The sequence below is a fragment of the Grus americana genome, chromosome 9 (genome assembly GCF_028858705.1).
Source record: "Grus americana isolate bGruAme1 chromosome 9, bGruAme1.mat, whole genome shotgun sequence".
NCBI lineage: Eukaryota > Metazoa > Chordata > Aves > Gruiformes > Gruidae > Grus > Grus americana.
The window spans coordinates 28,604,249-28,627,712 of record NC_072860.1 but is presented as its reverse complement, the minus strand read 5'-3'; the positions used below and the strand labels follow the sequence as shown (position 1 = coordinate 28,627,712).

General features: G+C 48.7%; 1 protein-coding gene across 14 annotated transcripts in view; it reads left to right on the top strand.

The window, feature by feature from the left end:
- MBNL1 (muscleblind like splicing regulator 1) overlaps positions 1 to 23,464 on the top strand; it is a 107,781-nt gene that overhangs the window by 27,551 nt on the left and 56,766 nt on the right. For 10 of the 14 annotated variants that reach the window (XM_054835648.1, XM_054835647.1, XM_054835654.1 and 7 more), the window contains exon 2: positions 85 to 1,056. The exons of 3 other annotated variants lie outside the window; for them this stretch is intronic. In XM_054835648.1, the coding sequence (XP_054691623.1) occupies positions 883 to 1,056 (174 nt within the window). In that variant the 5' untranslated portion in view covers positions 85 to 882. Of the gene's footprint in view, positions 1 to 2; positions 1,057 to 23,464 lie in introns of those variants that run through there. One more of the 14 variants, XM_054835660.1, reaches the window with a different exon arrangement.

Sequence of the window (23,464 nt, the reverse complement as noted above, 5' to 3'; positions counted from 1 at the left end):
CCCTGCGCGGGGCGGCGGCGGCGGCTCCGCGGGACAGCCCGGAATGCCGCCCGCTGAATTGTAACGTGTCTCTTCTCTCTACAGGTTGGTACTAAGAAGTGCCTTTCCTGACGTCTCTGCTGCTTGGGACCGCTTCTAGAGCAGCCGCTGCTTTTTGCCTTGCTTGCTGCCAGCTAGACTGCGACGACAGCGCATCCGCCCGCCACCTCTAGCCAGACACCCCCGCTGCCACCCAAAACCGAGGGAAAGGCGCTATCGGGCCTTGCCGTAGGCTGCTTTACTGTAAAAATAAAAGTTTGCTGAGAAGGTCAGATATCTTCTGCCCGAAAATCAAGGAGAGGAGAGGAAAAAAAAAAAAAAGAGAGAAAAAAAAATTCTAGTCTCGATCGTTGCTCTAAACTGCTGCATCTGTCTATGCCAAACTAATCGATACCGATTGCACCACAAAACCCCGTTGCAAATTCAGCTGCCTGGAGATTACCTTTCAGACAACTTTACTGAAAGCAGCTTGGAAATCCCGTGCCAGAGGGTCTGCCACGTTTTCATGCTTGCGTTGTGGGCTCCGGTGGGCACTCAGGATGGGTTACTGAGCGCACGAGGCTAGTCCCGGGCCACACTTCGTAACGCTCACCTTGCTGGTAATCCTGGCGTTTCTCTAAGTACGAAACCTCTGTCGATTAACAGTGTCACGCTGTGAACTCCTGGTGGCACGTCTTTTCCTTGAGATCGCGGCCACCCAATTTTACACGTACTTTTAAAATAGGGAGCGGGGGAAAAAAAAAAAGTATTCTGGAGGTGGCACTTTCATCATTTCCAGTTTATCAGTTCAGCTACTCGTTTGTCCGTTTTATTGGAAATTTTAACTACCTGTAAAATCTAAAGATGGCTGTTAGTGTCACGCCAATTCGGGACACAAAATGGCTAACGCTGGAAGTGTGTAGGGAGTTCCAAAGGGGGACTTGCTCACGACCAGACACGGAATGTAAATTTGCACACCCATCGAAAAGCTGCCAAGTTGAAAATGGACGCGTAATCGCCTGCTTTGATTCATTGAAAGTGAGTAAATATTATATTATTTTCAAGGATATACAGTTAATGAAAGCAGCAGCTGTAGCCAGAGAAACCCTGCAGCCCAAAAGGGAGCAATTGCTGGCTGCCAGCAGTGGGATGTTTTGCTGCTTTTATTTTATTAATGCTTGTTGATTTGTTTTGCTGTTTTCCTCAGGGGAAGGGGAAGGATAGGGGGAACGAAGGGAAAATATGCCTGGCAGAGCTCAAATCCTCCAGTATGGCTACAGTGGCTGGTTCTTTGCCTCCAAATTATTCTGTGCCTGTAGCTGGAATAAAGGGCACTTCACGTAGAAACAGCAAAGTCACTGTAAGGATTCTTTGTTTTTAATAGCACAAACCACGTAAGCAATATGAGGATTTGTTTCCATCTCGTAACTACCAGCAGGTTGTTGGTGTCTCTGGACAGCTGATGGTGAATCTTAGAAGAGTGTTTTCCTCCCTAGGTTATTTGGGTGTCTGTGAGCACCCTGCTTGTATTTCTGTGTTTGGGACTGCTGTGGTTATCCTGTCTGTTCACAAATGCACTTGCTGAAGGGAAGGACAACGCTTAGCAGAAGGCAAGGTGCCTCTAGATGTGCAAGCAGGGCTGTAGCAGAGAGGGGGTACAGCTTCACTGTGATTTTTAGGGCGCATTTAGGATTTAGGTGTTATAAACGTATGGCTGCTGGTTTACTGTAGCTGTAGTTTCAGTAATAGGTGTTAAACGTGTGGGTCCCAGCACCTTCCTTTCATTTTTTATGAACTAAATAATCCTAACATTTAAAATACTCATCCCACAAACAGTACAGAATTAATTCAGTAGACTCATATAAAAATCAAAAGTTAGGAAATAGAAACATGTCTGTCAGTTTTTTCTACAGTATAATTTTATCTTCCTGGGACCAAATCCCGGGAAGCGGAGCAGAGCCGGAGCGTGTGGCGTTGGCTGGTGGCAGAGATGTGCTCCAGGCAGGGGGCTGGAGCTGTAACCAGCTGCTGCAGGTCGCTCGAGCAGCCAGGCCCCCATCGTGGTGTGAGCTGGGCAGGAGGTGGCTTTATAGCAGTTTTATATAAATCCTGCAGCGCTCCTGAGTTTAAAAATGTGTCTTGTCACAGATCAGGGTAGAGGGTGAACCTTTCAAATGTTCTCAGGCCCAAAATACCCAGCTCCACCACCCCAGCCACGGTTTGACTTACGTATATTGAAATGTTTTTGGTTTTTATGTTGTTCAAATTTATTTTAAAGTTACAGTAATTATAATGCATGCAGGGGGAAAGAAAAAATAATTTTAAAATGTGGAAATAAAATGTTTCTATGCATTAAAAAAGCGTTGGAGTTAGGAGCAGTGCCAGTGGCCGCTGGTGCCGATGGGGAGTCCTGGCCCCAAGGCGTCGCTCTCACCGGAGGAGCAGCCCAGGGCCTCTGACCATGGGGCTGCCGTGGCCACCGCCCCGGGTGGCAGCTAGCCCGCCTGGCGCTTCCTCTTTGCGACGAGGCGTGGCGTGGCCTGGGCTGCCCTGACAGCGTGTCGGTGGTGGCGGCTGCATGGCCTGCCGCAGCGAGGACAACCGTGCTGCGGCGCTGCGCCCACGACGGCATACCCGCTGGAAGCCAGGCCTGGCCTCGGAGGCTTAAACCTGCCTCTGCCTGAGGGGCTGCGAGAGAGAAGATGTATTTACTGGGGAGATAGCACCCACGCTGTCCCCTGGTTTAATTTCCCACTGAATTGCCGTGTTCGCACGGCGCCATGCAGTCGCCGCAGCCCTACCCCACCGGCCTTGTGCTTTTCAGAGCGAGGAGCTGACCGAAAAGGTTGGAGCAAGATGCCAGAGTTATTTGAACAAGAATCTCCTTCGCTATGAGAGGCATCACCCGAGTTCGCTGTGAATCGGCGTCCTCCCCTCAGACTTGTGACGCCCGTGGTCGTTGGAAGTGCCGCAGGATCCCGGTGCTGGGCGAGGGGGCCGGTGGTGCTGGAGCCGGAGCGCAGCGTGGGCTTGTGTCTGGATGAGAGACAAACCGGGGACTGGCCAGGCTTCCCCGGCGGCACGGCGGGCTCCTCTGCTGCCGTCAGCAGGGCTCTTCCGTTTCCTTTTTTAATGAAGGAGATAATTACCACCTCTGTGAAGAGCTGCCAGGGCCGTGGGTAATAACTGTAGGTGACATTACAGCTTCAGAATACTCTGCAGAGAAGTCTTTTGTTGCCCATGTAAAGTCAGCGCAGGAGCCGACCGTAAGCTGGGGAGGAATTTGCTATTTAAAACCACGCTGCTTACCAGATGCGTTCACTTGCGTTCACGTGAAAAGGTTTGCTGGTGGCTGAGGCGCTTCCTCCGTGTGCCGCGTGCCGGAGAGGCGCCGGGGCCCCGGCACACCCCTCGCCGCAGCCTGCGGAGCGCGGCCGGCCCGGCAGAGCTTGCTTCGGTGTTTGTGAGCGAAGAGCTGCTGTAATGTATGCAAATACCTTTGGTCAACAGAAAATGGCCCAGCTCGGCACTGGCTTCCGCACGGCAGGAAAGCAGTTACTCAGTTTGGGGTTTGTTTCAGACCTTTGTCACTTTTTGGGTGTGCTCAGCTAAACAAGCACTAGTTAGTTTGTTACGTTTTCTGCAATAACGCAAACTTTAGAAGTTTTGCCAAAACAATTTAGGGAAATCTTATACTAGATTTGTCTAGACCCTGTAAAGTCAGTTAATAGTTTACCAAGGGGGGGGGGGGGGGAGAAAAAAATTATTAGGACATTCAAAATTTATTTTTAATATTTTAGTAATTCAGCGTGGATGCAATGCCCTTGCTCTTAAGTGAAATAGCAGTACACATAAAAATTGACCTTAATATTAAAATACTTGATTTCTTATAAATGTGTCTAATATTAGTATTAACTAAACATTGTCTCTTGGACATTAGACAGATATTAGTCACCGAATTTTTCTTTACAAACTCTGAATGCATCTTTTGCTCACAGCGCTCCCGAGAAGTAGCGTTAGTGTGTCTTAGAAAAAATGCTTTATGTTAGCTGGCGTCAGGCAGGTGTGTGGTAGTGCTGCAGCGAGCCGCAGCCCCGATAGCAGTACTTGCTCCTGAGCTGGAGACGGCCCGTGTGCTCTGCTATATTTAGAACATAAACAGGCAAAGCAAATAGTTTCTGCGGGGACCCCGTGAAATGGCAGTACCCTTCAGCTCTGCCCAGCAGACTTTGGCCCCGTCCCAGGTGTCCTCCGCGGATGTTGTGCAGGGACGGAGCACGCAGCCAGCCATGAGCAAGCGCGGCTCATCTGCTCTGCTCGGAGGAGGTAAAAATAGATTTCAGAAGGGGAACTTTTAGCTTGGGCAAAATACTATTTTGATATTCTTTTTTTTCTCCCTGTGAATTGAAAGCAAAAGCTGTATATCTTGGTGTAGAGGAAAAAGAGGTGACATCTACCCCCGAGAGCCTCCCCTCCTTGTTGTGTTGCCGCCCGCAGGTACCGTCCTCAGCATCGGCAAGGGCTGCTTGCGGGCCGGTGGCACTGCAGCACTGGGCTGGACGCTGTCGTTTGGGGGAACCGGGCCCTGCGTGCGCACCTAGCCGGTCCTCTCTCAACTCTGCACTGGTAACAAGCGGCAGTCGTTACCTGCGAGTTAGCGTGGGGAGAAAAAGGAAGACACGTGTCTCTGTGACCTTGGCGAGTTAGTGCAAGGAAGAGGTCAGGGCCGTGTCAATCAGAGCAAGATTTTATCATCCCTCTGTTGAATACCCTGCTTCATAATTAGTCCTAATGAAATCTGCAAGGCTGTCCTTAGGGTAGTGCATTAATCAAGATAAATGCGTGTGGGATAATCTAGCCCTTATATATTAGGAGGATAATTTTAAAACAAGAATGATTATGTAGTATATTCAAATTGTGCCTTTGAGTGGCTGAGTCAGCTCCAGCTCTGGCTCTGCCTTGTTTAAATGCCGTAGGATTTTTTTTTCCCCTAAATTTGGATGCCTAAAAGCCTGTTAAACTGTCTACAGCAAAAATAAGCTCTTGAGTTCCTAAATCAGGAAACCGGTTTGCAACAGAAATTAGATTTTTAGAATAATTTTAAAACATTTTTTCTTCATTTTTTTTGCTTGAAAAAATACGCCTAAGTAGACTTCATTTTTGAAATTACATTAACTTCATCAGATGTTCCGATAGATGAGTCATCTGACGTTTCCTGAAAACTGAGATAAAGATGTCTTAACAATGGGGAGATGGATGTCAAATGCAAGTCTTGCGGGAGGCTGCAGATGCGCTGAGGACGCCCCTCCAGCCTGCCCACAGCTTGTCCGTGCGCGCCACATCCTTTGCCTGCCACGCTTCTTCCCTAGCCCCGTGCTTTTGGAAGGATAAAAACCAGGAGGAAGAAGGTGGGGAAAGGGGATGTGGACTCAGACTGTTCTGGTTGCGGCCAGCGCTGCTGGCAGTCGGCGCTTCTCCGCTGCAGTCAGTGGGCTTTCTGCGGGGTGCGGACTCCGGTGATCCAAAATGTGTCGGTTCCAGCTGATCTGCACTTCACATATTTCAGCGGACTCGGTAAACAGAGCAGGATTTGGGCTGAATCGCAGTTTATCCCTTTTGGAGCTAATGTTTGTGACAGGCACTGAGACTTTCAAATGGATTTTTGCTCTCCTAAGTTGTACCCCCACTAAGGCCACTACTTCATGCTTGTGTTGGGTGTTCTGTTGAAGTGTAAAAGCTTTTTCCTACTGTTCCTTCAACAGCTGAAAAGCCTTGAACTTTAACATTTCTCTGCTTTCTTGAATTCTAAGAAAAAGCTAGAGACTAGAAGTTCAAGTCTTTTCACTGATGATGGCTGCGGTTGAAGCTCAGGGGCCTTGTGCCTAAGATCCACCAATAAATAGCATGTTAATATTTTATTTTCTGTTGTAGAAGTACTTATTTTTTTAAAATGAAACTCCTGAACTCTGTAGTAGTGGCATGTCACTTTTGACTGAGAAGCCTTAAAAATATATAAATGCATTGTTATTATTATTATAGAAGAACTTGGCGAGTACCTTATTTTTGCCACCTCAGAGATAAATTGTTAATTGTTCAAATCTCTTTCCTTCATCACTGCTTCAGAAAATAATAATTTTTGACTTGTCATTCCCCATTGTGTTATACTTACCTGAGGGTGTAGAATAACGACCTTATTTATTTATTTTAATACAAAGAAAATAAAATCACAGTAAGTGTGTTTCACTAATAATGTGAGAATGGCAGATCATTGGCTCTGTCTCGCCTGTAATTAAGGCAGAAGAAAAAAATCCAGAAGCATAGTTTTAGAACGTTTTAGCAGGTGACTCTTCAGTGATTTTAACTTTGGGGGTACGGCATCACTTGAGTGCGAGGCCATCACAGCGTTCTGGGTGCGGAGGTGAGGCTCAGCTCGGGGGCTGGGACACACGTCTGATTCCAGGGAAACTCATAAAGCAGTAACCATTGGAAAAAAATGAAAGTATTAACAGTGTTCAAATTCCTCAGATCTGATTTGCCATTTTTCTCCTCGTCAGCCTGTGCGTCTGCCAGTAGGCTGAGCTCCAGAAGAGGAAGCAAAGGGAAAGTGGCAAATACATTGGGAAAATGGTGCGATTGTTAGGCTGAGTGGCAAATAGTCCATTAAAAAACCAAACAATCGAAACCATGCGTGTTCCTCTGTGGGAGTATAAACGGCATTTTGAAATCTTATCGGGTATTCGGACAAAAGAGTTATGGCTCACTATGCTGTGCAGAGTTTATATTGCAGTTTCGGCTCCACATCTGCAGGAAGAAATTAAAAAAAAATTAAAACATTGCATTGCAGCATTTGCACTGTCATTTTTTTAGAGGCTGTATGTAATAGAAACCAGCATGGGTTTCTCTTACATACAGTCAGGAACTCTGCTGGGTACAGTCACAATCAGTAAAATTCTGAAGTAATTTGTGGGGAAGATTTGAAGGGGCATAAAATAAGAAAACCTCATGGCAAGAATATGCTGTCATTTGTCCCGAGTCTTCAAATGAGTGGTCAGGAGCAGCCTGTGAGGCCTCTGTCCTTCCCGGGATGACCCCAAGTCTCTGTTGCTCTGTTTTTCTAAATACAGATGCCTTGTTGCCAAGGTTCACTCTTAAATTTGTTGGAAGCAACAAATTGCATTCAAGACCGAATGATCACATCTGGTTTTTGCCTTTGGAGAAGCTTTAATGTTTTTTCTTTGGGACTGCATAGCCTTGTTAGCCGGACTGGATACCCTTTAGGAAGTACTGCCCTGGGTGCTGCTTCGAAGCCTGCGCTTCACGTCAGGAATAGCCCGTGTCGGAGCCGTGTCTAACGTCTGCGAATGAGTCCTGTTCTCTAGGAGACTGGCCAAAGCCAAGGCAAGCCTGCAGCCCTCCTACCAATTCGGTTGGATTCAGAAAACCCTCTTAAGAGGGTAAACCAGCATTGTTTTGGGGTTGGATGGTAATGGGCACCTTTTTGTGCTTCCTTCTGCGCTGTGTTGTTTTTCCCTGTGGATTGGCGATGGGTGCATGAGTCTGGGCTCGGTAGAGAGCCGAGTGCCTGCTCTCCCCATTTCACAGCAGTGGTTCTCACCCTGGGAACCAGCTCCAGCACCATCCCAGCACCATCCTGCTGCTGGTCGGGGTCCAGACTCGGAGGGGGGCACAGCAGTGCCCCGTGCTCAAGCACAGGCTTGGGGTAGAGGTGGCTTTGGTGAAGAGCAGTTAAAAACTATTCCTGTTTATCCTATGTCTTTCCCTGCTCGGTGTTGCTTTCAAAGGGAACGAAAAGGGAGAAAGTGGAGCCTGGTGCTAGCTGGAGCACCTTGGAGGGGGGAGCGCTGCCTGCGGCGCCAGGCCAGCTCTCCCGTTGGGAGAACCAGGGTCGCAGACCCTGCACAGTTCGGTGACGCTAATTGCTTGATTTTGTCCACTGATCGCCTCGCTGTGTGTTTCCTCCCTCTGGCTTGTGTACACTGCTCGGGGGAAATAGCAGGGTGATCTTTCTAGTCTTTAAAGGATGTGAAGCCACCTTACCCCGTCTCTGGCTAGCCGGCTGTGCTAATTGGCATGCTTGCTGGTGGCCTTAATCGCGGGGGACTGGACCTGTGCAGGTGAATCTGCCTGAGCAGCACAGCGGTGCTGGTCCCTGCTCCCCTGACTCTGCAAGCCCTGCACCGTGGCTGGGGAATCCAGGCTTTTAGTTTGTTCTTCCAGGGCTGCCTAGCAGTGCTTAAATTAGTCCCTGTATAAAATAGCAAAAGAGACGCTTTTATTCTAATCCAGACTTCTGTCTTTTCCCTTAATTTGCACAGTGCCACTTGAAGGGCTACTGCTATTGAAGTAAGATTTAAGTAAACACTCAGTTGTAATATACTGAAACACAGGATTAAGCAAATAAGAAAACCTTTTTGGTGTTCACGTTTGAGTTTATTGAAATACTTATGATGTACTCTCTTCATTAGGGATTATCTAATTACTTAACTGATACAAAATACCCTGTTGAGGTAGTTGGAAGTAACTCCCAAGATTTTGATCAAATAGAGGAGAATATTAACATTTGATAATTGGATTTTTTTAAGAGGAATAACAAGTCCAGCTACTTCACCTGCAGGGTGTAGCGGTGCTGGAGTGCTTCACGCCAGCAGTGGCAAGCTGTGGGACGTGCTCCTGCTGCGTTAGCAGCAGCAACGTAGGAGACCTCGAAGGACCTCTCTTTGTGTGATCCACCAGAAGCTGTGCTGGAAACCCATCACGTACCCAGGTGATGCTGGGTGACCTGCGGGAGTTCTGGCGTGTCCCCACTGGGAGCTGCCCCCACGCCACCCTGCAGGGTGAGGGGCTGGCAGGGCTCTGGCAGAGCGCTCCACTCCGGCACGTCCCCCCTGCCCGGCCGGGTCTGTCCTCCCTCCGTGGGTGGGCAGCAGGGTTTCCCGAGGGACGATGTTAGGCAGAACTGATGGGTGCCGTCGGGGGCATTGCCCGCCTGGGTGCCCAGCCCGGGGCCAAGATCTGCTCCGTCCCAGAGAAACAGAGTTGTGTTTCTGGGCACTGCCTCGAGAGGTGGTGTCCCTGAGTCAGAGTGAGTAGAGGCATTCCTGGCTATTGCAGATATATTGGTGTGATAAACAGGATCTGTTTCCTCAGATAGCGTTTTTTTATATCCCAGTCACTGTGTAAACTTGCTGGTTGATAAAAGTGCTGAACTCAGCAGCCTTTTGCACCCCAGTGCGCTTTGACTGCCAGCTCTCAACCCCAGAGATCCTGAAAAGTTTTCTCGCTTTTCAGAAAGGGGATGCTGGGAGGACTAGTGCTGCTCCGATGGGAAAATGCTGATACTTTAGAAGTTTGCTCAAAGGCTGCTGAAGAGCGGTGGTGGTTTAGCAGGAGGGTTTGAAGGGGCCGGCTGGGGTAGCGGGTTTGGATTGAGCTTGCATCTCGAGAGCACTTCAAGTCCCATGAAGTTCCTGGAAAGACTCTCTTCGGCTCCAGATTTCTCTGGACCATTCCTAACTTGGTGAAATAGTACAGAGACTTAGCAAAAAAGGGACACAGTACTGGTTGAAGAAAGCAGCAATTTTTTGAGGAAACAAAGTCATTTACTTTTAGTCGGCATAATTTCACTGAATTTGAATGGGATAGTTTCCAGGCTGAAACATAAACATAAATGGCTGTGAGACTGAGATATAAATTTGAAAAAGAGCAATGCCAAAGTATAGACGTTGTCCTTCATGCACGTGCACATTGTCCACCCTGCCGTGCCGGCTGCAGGGAAGGTGTGTGTCCTTACATGCCCGAGGGGTCAGGAAGCGGCCAGCACAGAGAGGGTGCTGTGGGGACGCAGGAGGTGGGTGGTGCAGCCACACAAACCCAGAGTAGCTGCAGGTGTAGTAGTTAACCACCACTTTGCAGGAGTAAAGGTCATTGTTTTCTGTTCTTTCTAAGTCTTTCCTGTCTCCTGCTCATGGATCGAATTGTTGCCCAAGGGAAGTACCCACCTGCTGAACTTCAGGAACAGCAGAAGCCCTATGGCATTTTAGCCCTTAGCAATCGTAGAACCCCAGCCTGGTTTGGGTGGGCAGGGACCTCCCAGCCCACCCAGTGCCACCCCTGCCATGGGCAGGGACACCCTCCACTAGCCCAGGTTGCCCAAAGCCCCATCCAACCTGGCCTTGAACACTGCCAGGGAGCCAGGGGCAGCCACAGCTTCTCTGGGCACCCTGTGCCAGGGCCTCAGCACCCTCACAGGGAAGGATTTCTGCCTCACATCCCATCTCCATCTCCCCTCCTGCAGCTTCAGGCCATTCTCCCTTGTGAACACTGCCTGCTGGTCACGCTGCTGGACACGCAGCCCAGGACGCGGTTGGCTTTCTGGGCTGCCACTGCACATTACCCGGCTCATGTTGAACTTTTCATCAACCAACACCCCCAAGTCCTTCTCCTCAGGGTTGCTCTCAATCCAATATTAATGTTTCTTTGATTTCCAGCTTTTCCAGCATTGTTTTCCCTTTCCCTGTCCTTTCTCTAGATGTGCGTCCTTTTAAAAAACCATCCTCGGTCTTGAAAGCATAAATACAAACCGATCATAAACATTACAAGGTTAAGATTGCAAGAAGACACAAGAGTGAATTTTAACAAATTTGACTAATCCATGCTTTATCCGTGCTGGGGAGAAATCTGAGGAATAACTGTGTAGAAGCGTACCAGTGAGCAAGCAGAGTTCCATGGTGAATTTGTAACAGTGGTTACACTCTGCGAGCCTAGACTGATAATCCATTGCAGAAGTGAAGTTCTTCATCCTGTCGGGATTCAGTCAAATCCAGTGCGATTTTGGTTTGGGAGAGGTTATTTTGAGAGAGCTCTTTCCAGCCTTGACTGGCCCGTGGAGAGGTTTTCACTTCACAGGAGCCTGGCAGAATTCTGGCTGCGTGTAGTAGCTAGCATAGCAGTGTCGAGAACAGCGCACGTTTTTTCTTTATTTGTTAATACAGCAACAAGAGTACGCGTGCTTAACTGAAGTCTTTTGAAAACAACAGAATGAAACGTTTTCTGGGACCTTGGGACTTGCTCTAAATTGCTATTGGTGAAGCAAATACTTGAGAAAAAAGAATTGTACACTTGGTCCTGCTCTTGGAGCAGAACTCGGCCGCCAGCGTGCAGCAGCTCGGAGCGCGTTGTACAGCGAGGGCCAGGCGAGCTGAACCTGGACAGGCTGCTGGCTCTTCTGTCACTTCCCATTTTCTACGGTGGAATCGGGGTTTGGAGCCAGCTGTTGATGGTAAATTGTGCCTGTAATTCAGCTTTCTGGTGGTAGGGCATGTTCAGAAGATCATTCACATTAACATATCCTTGCTTGTCCCGTACCCTGGTGAAATGCTCCCTGCAATGAACTGAGTTAGGAGGCAGCTCGGATTTATGCAGGGACTGTAGCCAAATAAAAATGCAGGCAAGTTAGGAAACCCCCGATTGGGCGAACAGTGTTTAAAGATTTCCCACTCAAACTAGACACTCCTCAGAGGAAACAGAAGAGTCAGTTCTTTGTACTTAAGTTGTCGTTACTTATTCCTGTTGGTTTTTGAACACCGAGGCTGCACCTGGTGTTTTACGGAGCAGAGCAAGGTGCTGCCCTTGCGCAAGGCATGCGGGTAATGGATGGAGGGATACACGTGCAGACGTATGGCAAAGGACAGTACCTTAAAATGCAAAGTTCCTTTCGATAGTGGAGTGCGAGGGATTGTTTCGTAGAAAAGAAAGTAATTTATTATTTAACTATTTCTGGTTGATGCTGCGGGGGCTCATGGTGGGGTTTGTCGGTCAGGGGAATTTCTCACTTGGCCAAGTGTTTGTGGCACAGAAGCGAATGTGCGTGGAGCTGCAAACTGGCAAAATACACCTGCAGCAAAAGGGTAAGCACACTCTGACCAGAACTGAGGATTGTAATCTTTTTCTGTGGCTGGACTGAACAGGAGGAAAAAAAGGATTTTTCAAAGAGCAGTACCATGCAGCTTCAGTTAAAACTGGCTTTTTTGGAAATGATTATAAACTCTTGAGAGCACGAGTTAGAAGAGTCTCTAGCCTGTAAAGTCAACTCAGCTTTTCATTGCATTGAAAGTAAAACTATCTGCACTTTCCTGATGGTACTATCAATATAGGATTGGACGATAGTTTAAAATATTGCTGGAAAAAGTGTTTAGAAGTATGTGAACAATTTCCCCCCCCTAGTAACTTACTTGTAACAACTTATTTGCAAGTTGTATTTTGTGTTCAGAAAACATTTCTGGTGTTAATGTCATTAATGTGCCAACAGAGCAGTGAACGCTGGGTGTCATTTCTGCGCTCTCACCTGTGAAAGTGTGGAATATATGGAGCAGCAATGTGCTCAGGGGAGATAAATCTGCAAGGAAGCTTATTGAACTCTTTAGGAAGAATAGACCTCAAGTCGTATAAAGGTGTGTTGGTGAGAAATGCACTTTTCTGCATGTAATTGTTAAATAAGCCTAACGGCAAGAAATCAGCTACAATATGTGTTAAAAGTAAGGATGTTGATGCGCTAAGCGAGGCCCATTGTCAGCCGGTGGAAGAAGGCATTGCTCAAGGACTGAAACGAAGCGGGAGGGGGAGAGCAATGCCGAACCGCGGCGGGTGCGACCTGGCAGCCCGGGCGGTGGGGTCAGTCAGCTGGTGTGGAGTGAAATAAACCCTCCATATTGCACTTGGACTTGGCCCCTGATGTGGCCGCCAGCTCCACCCGTGCTTCCAGAGGCAGCCGGGATTGCCTTGCTCTCGGGAGCGGTTGTGGCGGACCTCGCTCAGCCCAGGGCGATGGACTTGAGAAATATTTGAATGGCAACCCAGTGAGATGCAGCACACTGAACTGGCTGTTTGCTCACACGGTGAAGGGACCTGTCTGAAGCATCGTGAGTAGAGCTGAAGGGAGACAAGTAGAAACACATGTAATCACATTTATTTTTTTTTTTAAATCAGCGGTTTTCCTAGTGACTCAAATGAGAGAAAAATGGGTGCTCTCACATACATTGGAAACTAAGACCAGCCATATAAATAGCCTGCATAATATTTCAGAAATACCGAGATTGGTACATGAGGGAGAAGGGCACAGTGATTATATATAACTCAAAATTTAAATGCCTGCGCAGTGTGGTGCAGCTGACTTTTGTTTGTGGTACAGCTGCTTGTATCACTAAAATAAATGAACTGGCAAAGGTAAGAATGCCATTGTGAGACGGCAGAAATACCAGCTTTTTGGCAACTGTATTCAGTTTATTAGATCATGGATTGCTGTGTTTAAAGCTTTCCTGGAACATTATTTTCTGAAAGCCTGGAGATTGCCTGAAATAAGCTTAAATTGTACAGAGAGTCAAAGTCTGGTTTATATACTCTGCCTTCTTCAGAAGTCTCACGGTGATTCCCGTTACCTTGCAATCATGTAGCTGCCCTCTGTAGTTGAATTTTGGTGGGGCAGGACCTCTCAGCCCTCGCTCAGAGATGAGCGTAGGTTCAGCCGCTGGAGATGCTCACAGCAGCTGCGACTGGAGAGACAGCCATGGGTTAGAGCCAGCGATTGCCTTTTCCTATAGCTGGTACCGGGAAAAGGCTTTAATTGAAGTAGCTGCAAATGATTAAGGTTTTTTACGGACCTGGTTACTTTGAATAGAGATGAGTGTTCCAAAGTGCAAGTTGTATGCGCTGTTGCTCATTTGAATTTTTTAAAAAAGTTTTGAGTTATGCAGATAATTAATTCAAATGCTGATTTCAAAAATGCAGAAAAAACTGTCTCAGGAATTACTTTAAAACCTCCTTGAAGTGCTGGGTTTGGGGGTTTTTGTTTGTTTGGGTTTTTTAATTATCCACTGCAGGTATAAGTTGATATGGCTTCTTTATGTCGAAGTAAATGGCCCTTCCAAAGGAGAGGTGCCAGTTGTACTGATTAAGGTCCAGAATACCAGAATTTCTGGCTGCTTTTTTATGTCACATCTCCTATTTGAACTATGGATGGCTAGATTTTATATGTGGGAGGAAAAAAAAGGGAGAAATAGAAAGAAACTTTGTTGAGCATAAACTCAAATCCCTTATACCAAAATGATCTGGAACAGACATATCATGAAGCGGTTCATCACAATTAACATTCCTTTAACTGTCACCATGTTACTGACCCCACAGGTCAGGGGTGTGGGTGGCGGGGGGTTCATTTGCCCTCATCGCACAGGTTCGTTGGGCAGTGCCCGCTGGGTGGGGGCTCTGCGTGCAGATGGCACAGCACCCACATCGTGCAGGCGCTGAGCACAGAGAGTACGTACCCCGGAGCCTGTCTTTGCTCGACTGGCTGGGGGAACTCGCCTGCAAGGGATTTTCAAGTACATGAATGTTGACAGGATGGGAGCCATGAATGTTTAGATGAACAGAGTGTGTTACAAGTAGTTTCTTTAAAAATATGTACAACTGTGTATAGGAGGAGGAATACCGTTGTAGCTGCTGTGTGCAAGATTTTGAATGCAGCTACTGCACTTATTCCTTCCTTTTTAAAGTATTTCTTGAAATCAGGAGGGTTTTTTTAATCTCGTTTTATTTGGTATATAAGAAATATAACCAATTTTCTTGGGTCTATTTTTATTTGCTTTAGTACATTAAAGACATATTTTTGCAGGAAGTTCCGTAAGGAGGGGTTTGGCTGGTTTGTTTTAATTCAAGGCTGGAAGAACAAAGACGTTGAGGTACTAAAATTGTTATGTAAATGGCTGTATCATAGCCAGCTAAGGCACTGGTACATCGTCAGTGCTATTTTGCCTCGTTTTTTACAATACAAATTTAGCTGTGAGCAGGTAGCATGTACATGTATCGGGGTTTGGGGGAGAGTTGGGGGCGGGAGGAGCGGCTGCGGGGCTGAATGGGTTAGCAGAGCGGGCTGCACGCGAGTCCCTCACCCTTCTCGGGCCTGTATTTTCACTTCACATCTTCCCCATTCAGATGGAAAGCTGCGGCTTTCCAAGTGGCGGCTGGCCCTGGCTGGTAGCAGCGGGTGGCTTTGATGTCCCACCGGGCAGGGTGCCGCTCGGTGCTGGGCAGCCCCTCGTAATGGTGGGATGGGTCCTCCTGCCCCCGAAGGCACCTTCACCTCTGGGCTTTGTCTTGGCAGGGGCAAGAGCGTGGGGATGGCTGACCCCGCTCTGCGGCTGCGTGGGGATGGCTGACCCCGCTCTGCGGCTGCGTGGGGATGGCTGACCCCGCTCCGCAGCTGCGTGGGGATGGCTGACCCCGCTCCGCGGCTGCGTGGGGATGGCTGACCCCGCTCCGCGGCTGCGTGGGGATGGCTGACCCCGCTCCGCGGCTGCGTGGGGATGGCTGACCCCGCTCCGCGGCTGCGTGGGGATGGCTGACCCCGCTCCGCGGCTGCGTGGGGATGGCTGACCCCGCTCTGCGGCTGCATGGGGATGGCTGACCCCGTTCCGCGGCTGCGTGGGGTAGCTATTGCCCTGAGTTTTGCCTGGGGTGAAAGCGGGGGCCCAGACTCTGAGTGTGGCCCCCTCCATGGCTGGGTGCCGGCCGCGGGCCACTGTGACGGTTGGCCCTGGCGCGGGAGCCTGGGTGCAGCTGGGAGCAGGAACCGCGGGAGGCACGGCCCGGGGAGCATCATCACCACCATTGCCTTCCCAGCGGGGCTCAGCGCTGGCGCACCCCTGCACCGAGCTGTTAGCTTCCCAGCTTTGCCCCCGTCTGACAAGCACGGCGAACGGGGTCTGTGTGGGGGGCCACGGGCTGCACAGGCAGGCAGCCCCACGCCGCCGGGCTCCTCTTGGCCACTACACCGTGGCTGAGGCCCTGAGCAGAGAACAGACGGCGGCGGCCCCTCCTCGTCTCGGGGCTCAGCCTGGTCCCAGGGAAGGTGCTCCTGGGTGGGATGGGCACTTTCAGCGTGCGCAGAAATGGAGATCTGAGGGGAGTGAAAAAAGAAAGCAGTCAAAGGGGAAGAGGAGGTGATGACCACAGGTGTTCTCCAGTTTGCAGAAATAATGCGTGTAAGGAGATGATTACATCTCTAACTAGAAAAGAGGACGGAAGAAAGAAGAAATGAAAAGGGGAGACAGAAGACAGAAAAAAGGCATGAGCCTGAAGGAGGTTGGATGCTGTTATACCACCTGAACAATGCCGAAGGAGAAAGAACTTGATTTTAAAGGTGTTAGCAGGCAGAGGAGGAGGAGAAAGCAAGCGTAAAACACAAGAGAGGTTGAGAACTAAACTCTTCAGGGCAATGCATCGGTTGGATGTGGCATACAGAGAGGCTCTTAAATTTCTTGGGAAAATGCACTTGTTCTCAGTTTGTGCCAGCTCTTTGCCAGACAGTTTTTTGTACCTAGTTGCAAACATGGTTACTGCTGTGATTTTTAAACATATCTGAAGAGAAAACTAATACTTGTTGATGGGGGGTTTTTTTAATATGGAAGACAGTGCACCTAATTTTACCTTGTTTACCTTTTAATATTTGGCTTAATTAAGGCACTGACAATACAAAGGGAAGCAGAGGCTGCCTCTTAATGTTTCAGGCCGCTAGCCGAAGATATTGTAATGTCTGTAAATATGTAGAATATTTTTACATGGTGTTTGTCACACATTTATTCTTTAGATGTTTCTGGTGATTTTAGATGTGTAAATACCTAAGTGGTTAGACACTGAAAAAATGGCTGCAGTGGAACTTCAAAGTTGCTTGTTATAAAGCTCAACGAAGTGTTTTACTCTGTGCTATACATATTTGTGTATATACACACTGTTTACTATTTGTATGCACAGTATATGCTATATATATTATATATGTGTATATATACAAACATCACAAATTAATGACAGAAAACAGTGCAAAGCAAGGCTCACTGAAGTCAGGTGAGGGACAAGAGGTGTAAATTTTTAGGGCTGTGTTGCATTGGGGGTTTGCCTGATGTGAAGTGTGGGGAGGCCCTGTGCCCTCGGGAGCCGCTTTCGGGAGATGCTCAGCCTTCTTTCCCCAGGGCGGCCGCGCATGCCCGGGTGCCCCCAGCCCCACTGCGATGAAGCGCAGTCTCGTGCCGCGGGGGCTGAGCTGCGAGGTGCCTCCCAGCCCCGCGTACGCAACACGGCTCTTATGGTGCAAGCCCCCTGGCTTCGTATCCAGGCAAACGCTGCTTCAAAGGTACTTGGAAGGATCGTGAAATTTAAGTAGATCTGTTATCAGAATTGCTCTGAGGTTCCAGCACTGGGTTTGGATGCTCATGAAAACGTTTGGCACCCAGGCGCAGAGAGGTGTTGTCGTTCATTAATTAGCTGTGAGCAGACAGGCCTGCGGTACTGGGGAGCGGGCACGTGTGTGTGCACGCACGTGCCAGCAATAGTTATTTGTAATACCTGTGTTGTACATTTGCATAATGCAGATAGCAAGAGGTGTTCTAACTGTTGTATGATTTACTGATCACGGTGCGTTGCTTTCTCCGGCTTTATATCTGTCTGTATCATGTATTGGTCTTTAAGTTAGGCTGTTTTCCAAAACTCTTTTGTACTTGCTTTCTTTATGGCGTCAGTCGACTAGCGTGCAGGAAACCAAAGGAGAGCTCCTCCCAGCACACGTGGGCGAAGGGCAGGGGAAGCGCTCTCGTCATGTTTAACAGAAGCAGGGCGTTGGAGTAAGGATGGAGGTTTGGTCCCTCCAGAGACACGAGGGAAACGCCAAGTGACCTGAGGAGGATTAGACACCCGCTGACTCTCCTTTTTTACAGACGTAGTAAAGTAGAGGAAATGCAATAGATGAACTATTCAATTGCTTTTTTTAAACACCTGCCTGTAGATTGGCAAAATCTGTAAATACAACTTTTACAGTGAAGCATTTGAAACATAACAAAACATTTCAGGAATAGGAAAACATTCACAAAAGCTAAGGCTTAGTCGGTGTTTTCCTTTCACAGCCCGGTGAAAGACATCGCCTTCTTCCTTGGGGTTGGGGCTGGGGAAGAGGCACCGTCTCCAATGGGCTGGCACTGGGCTTCACGAGCACGGCTTGCCGGCAGCTCCACAGGTGTTGGGAGACGAAAGCTTTGGCAGGATCCCCGAGCGTTTCATTCCTGTGCCTGCGGTGTTTGCGGGTGGAAAGCTGATGGGGAAAAGAGTTTTCACCCGCTCTGGCTGTGTGTGGCTGGGGTAGATGCAGCGTGCTGCTGCGCTCCCTCGCGCTTCCCCTCCAGGGCTGCCAACGCCGCGGTCACTGTGTGTGGGGAGCAGGACGGGCTCCGCAGGCTGCGGTGGTCTGTGGGTGCTCCAGGGGTGTAAGCCATGCCGCAGCAGCGAGGGTGGCCTGCTGTAATTCAGAGTCAGCCTCTGCTCGGGGTGACACCGGGTGTTGAGGTCAGCACCCCGGTGCAGCTCTCCCGGCATGTGGCTGTTTGGTGCTGGAGCTCTGCTGGACCGAAAGACAGTTCTGCTGGAACAGGACAGCTCTCACTGTGTCGTGGGTGGAAGATGCAGGCGCAGCGAGCCCACTGCGCTCCAGGTAAACTGGGGTGGTATTCAAACGGACTGTTGGATCGCCCTGCTGTAAGGCCAGTCTCACCTTGCAGTCTGTCTCACGTACGTTCTGGTTCTCAAAGTGGGGGAAAAAGACCCTGAAAGTCAGTTGGGTTTGATGTCTGTGTATGCTCTTCTCCCTTATTAACTGCACTGATCTGAGAAATAGCTGAGCTTGGCATTAATCTATTTTCACATGACAATTATTTAAAATTAAACTTTATGATGTAAATTACACTGTCAAAATTACTTTGTCAGTTTTACACTTTAGCTACTGCTGATTCCAGAAGGTTTCTGGAGCCGAAACATCCCTTTCCTGCCTGACTTTTTTCTGTTTCTGTGTGTACGTGTTCTGATTATGTTATAGTCAGTTGTGGTGGGTTTCCTTGATTTGTACATACGGACAGGTATTACTGCTGCATGTATTTCTGCAGCACATTGGTGGTTTGCTTTTAATACTTTTTGAAAAGTAATGTTTTCCTAGTTTCGTTCCCCATATACATTGCTCGAGACCAGAGAGGACTGCCATCAGTCCTCGGGAAGGTGACAGTGACAGCCTTTGGACACCCAGAAGCCGCCTCGCAGTGTGAGCTTGGCTCCTCCAAGGTGTCCTCGGGCTTCTGTGTTTTGTGCCTTGACTTTGGGTTTGTATGTAAAAAGGAGCCTTCAGCAGCTGGAAAGGCCTTTTGTGAATTTAGAAACTCTGCTTTGTGCTTAAACAAATTGAAAGTAGCAGTTGCTAAAAATACACCCATATTTAATTTTTAAAATTTGGAAAGCATTGCTGGATTTTATTGTTCTCTGGAGTGCAGCAAAAGGTCACTTGTCCAGCACCATCCGTAGTTGCTTCATTCTTTTCTCTGTTCTGTTTAAATGACAATTAATTAAATGTTATTAAGTGACTACTTAAGTTCTGTTTTGATCATCTGACAAATTGCTCAGTTCAGCTTCTGCTCCTTAACTTTGTTTAAAAAGTGCCACAGCCCTCGGGAGTGGGAGAGGCAGGGATCTCCAGTGGCGGGGGAATTGCTGCGTCCCTTCGAGTGCTCTGAGGTTCTTTACCTGCTGGAAGCTGGGACCTGTACTCCCAGACGGGAGCACCCAGTGCTGAGCACTCGAGGAGGATGGGGAGCTCCTCCTAAGGGCCTGCCTAACACCAGTTCAGATGCTGGTGATAAGCCCAGGTGCACATGAAGGCATCAGCACTCAGGGGCCTCCTGGCTCTCTGATCTTGCTCTCATTACTGCGAAGCCCGAGGAGGAGGAGGGTGGTGGTGCATGGCGTGGCATCGCCTGGAACAGTGGTAGGAGCAGTCAGGGGCAGCAGTGCCAGGTCTCCCTCCGGCCCTGCTCCTCCTTCCTTTTTGTCTTGGCTTCTGGTCCCATCTCTCCTTCTCCCTCTTCTCCATCCTCCTCCTGTTTCTGTGACAGGAGCAGACAGACTCCAGCCCTCACTCTTGGAGTAGGAAAATTAATTTTACCAGCACTGCTGGGAAGCCTGATGTTAAGTGGCTTCATCCATACAGAGGAGGAGGGAGGCGTGTGCCGGAGAAGCCGTTTCTTGCCCTTGACATTGCCCATGGAGATGCCGCGGTGGAGCGGGATGTGGGCCCTGGGGCAGCACAGGTCAGTGCTGGCTGATGGGAGCAGAGCATCTCCGAACCCCGGGAAATTCCTTCCTGGGACTTTGAGGGCTTGGCAGTTGGTGGGCAAAGCTTTCGGCTTGAACTTGTTTTATTGTAGGGAGGTTACACTGTGGAAAGTTCTCATTTGCTATTACACTTCTTTCTTGTTTGACTACTTTTGGAGCCAATCTGGTCTAACTTAGAGAAAAAAAAAAAGGTGGGGGAAAAGAGGGGAATTTAATGGTGTTTTTATTTCCTTTTAATACTCAGAAATGAGTTGTTTCCTCTCATAGGTATATGTGAAATATATTAAAGGAGAATTTTAGGTTCTTGAAGAGCAGACACCTGTAACGCAGCCTTCCAGCCCAGCCCCGAGGCCGATGCTCTCATCTGTGTGACTTTCATTCTGCCTCACATATGCTGAACTTAGGGAAAAACTGCTTCTCAAATGAGATCATGATACGCTGCTCTTCCTTCTGAATGTAACTTCTTGTTTCATCAGTTCAGTTGGCTCCCACACATGGAAAATTTTTAATTTCCCACCAGCTATGTGGCTGAACACTTCAAGTGGGAGCGTTCAAATCTTCAGGTCATAGGCATGTTTTTCAGCTCACATGCACCGCAGATAATATCTGTCGAGGTTGTATTTTCTTTTTCTCGGTGTATACAGGAAAGGTAGTGGAACTGTTGAAATGTCTTACAATGAACTTAAAGTGCCCTTAGTACAAATACCCTTCCTACAGAAGGGTAGCCTCTGTGAAACAGATGCTTGCCCCCCTTCCACCATTGCACCTGGGGTTTTGTACCCTCCCCCTGTGCAGAGGGACCCCGGCTTGGCCCCGGGGCAGCCGGCCGCTGCGCCCCGGGTGCTGAGCACCACGGAATGCTGCTGCTTCTGTCTGTGCAGTTTGGGTTTGTGATTGGCCTTTTCAGTTGTCAGTGCCCATGTTTAATTGTTTATTTTAAGGGAAGTCTGACCACAAAGCAGTATTTTGGCATATTTCGTGATTATTTAACTTTAGAAAAATAAACCCTGCCATCTGTGTTTCCCGCTAATTCACCTCCATTGACCTCCTCTATTCAGCAATGGGAGGAAAATAGCAAGGGCAGATTAATCTTCACCTCTTTGTTCCTTCAGAGGCCAGATCCTCTGTAAGACCTTACAGATGCTGAAAAACAGTTTCTGCTCTTTGTATGTACTTTCTGCTCCTCTAATGTCATTGTCACATATTTCATAAGCTTGTCCGAGCTATCATTGCCCCTTTTTTCCCCCCAATATGTGATTTTTGAAGAGTTCAGCTTTTCATGGATTTGATACCAAATATTCATCCCGCAGGCACGTTTGTGAGCACGCATGGGATTTTCACCTGGGTCCTTTCCAACGAGAACAACACACGTATCTCAGAATCGTACCGGGGCTGCCAGCACCCTCCCCTTGGGAACGGGCAGGGATGCAGGATGTGCCCAGAGCTCCGTGCCTGCTCCGCACAGTGCTGTGGTGCATGGGCCGTGTGTTACCAGCCTTGTCTGTGGCCATACGGAGTCCTCAGGTGTGAGAACTATTGGGCTTGTTCTAACAGCGTGGATCTATGCAATGGAGTAAACGTTCTATATTTATTTGCTCCAACAACTAGTTGCATTTTTAAAAGTAAAGCCTATACGTGGGCTTAGCAGAGAGAAGATGGAGAGCTCCTGAGAGCAAGAGATGTTTTCTTGTAGCGTTAATTATATTTGCACTGCACTGGTACGGACAACATAGATACTATCTTTATTTGCACACTGTGGCTTACAGTGGATCCTTTGTTCTGTGGTTTTGTTGTCACTTTGTTTTATGTAGAAAGTGAGTGAGGCCAAAGCTCTGGTGTAAAAGCTAAAAGGGACACAGAGTGTGTGATTACAGCAGCGCTGCTTGTTAGATACAGTTTAATTAGTGCATACATCCGTCATGCAGCTTTGCCTTTGTAAAATATTGATCTACAATATCAGTGTTATGAGTCCTGGAAAGCACTTAGTGCAGGAAATTATTCTCAAGCTGTATGAAAAAAAAATCTGTGGCCGATACAGGGCCCGTTGAGTCCAGCTTGGCTGGTGGGTCAGCGATGTCCTGCCATTCCCCTCCGCTTCTGGCAGTGCAGTACAGAGCTCTGAGCAGGAACTTCTTCATCAGTATGGGGTGAAGCTTCAATTTTCCTTAACATTTCCACCTCCCAGTGTCAGTGATTATTGGATCATGGCATGGCATGTCGGTGATGGAGCCAGAGACTGACCCGTGGCGCGGTGGCTGGATGCTGGGCTGTGCCTGTGCCTCAGGAGTTGTTTTGCTATTGTGTGCTGAGGCCGAGCTGCAACTGGCCACCACAAATTAGAGATTAAACAAACCTTTACTTGTGGCATCAGGTGATCCCCTCCAGAGCCGGGCAGTGGAGACCCAAAGGGCTCAGCATCTGCTGCACTCCTCGGTCCTTTGGGCTGTGCCCGTCGTGCCGTGAGCATGGTCTGTGTGCGCTGCCCGCCGGGTGAGGTTTGCAGAGCTCGTGCCAGCTCCGCTTGGCCAGCCTTGCCTGCTGCTCGGCCCGTTGCCCTCTGCCTGCATGTCTGCAGGGCCGTGCCGCAGCGTCCGGCCGTGCTCCTGCCTTGGTGCTGGGCTCGGCCCGCGCTGGCTGCTGGGGTGTCCTCCACGCGTGTACTCTGTTGTGCTCTGCCTCGCAGCCCCCCACGCCGCAAGTGTGCTGTGTCCATAACGTCCACGTTTCTGACGAGCTATACACGCTTCCCTTCCCACCAGCTAAGATTGGTGTCCTCGACTCTTTGTTTCTCCACGTAGCTGTTGTACCACTTCAGGATCAGGTTTGGGGTTTGCCTTTTTTTAAATAGACATGACACGTGTGTCCCAGACTGTACCGTGAAGCCGTGCTTTACGTGAGGTCTCACTTCTCACTCCACCGCTGGGATTCACCAGCCCAGGCCTCCAGCCGTGTGCTCAGCTGCTTGGTTTTGCCCCAGCTGCGGTTAGCCTGCAGGGACTGGAAGGTTGTTTATTTGGTTAGGAAGCTTTTATTGTGCCTTAGCACACATTTGCTAGGTAAAACAAACCTGATGTATCAGCCTTTATTTGCCCATGACACTTTCCTTTACTCCCCTTGCTTGCTTAAACTTGTTCTTTGTTAAAGACTTAGCTCTCCCTTTTCCTCCTGTTAGCAAACACATCAATATTACTGCATCTCTCTCTTTGCACTGAAATCTGAATTACTTACAGACAGATCT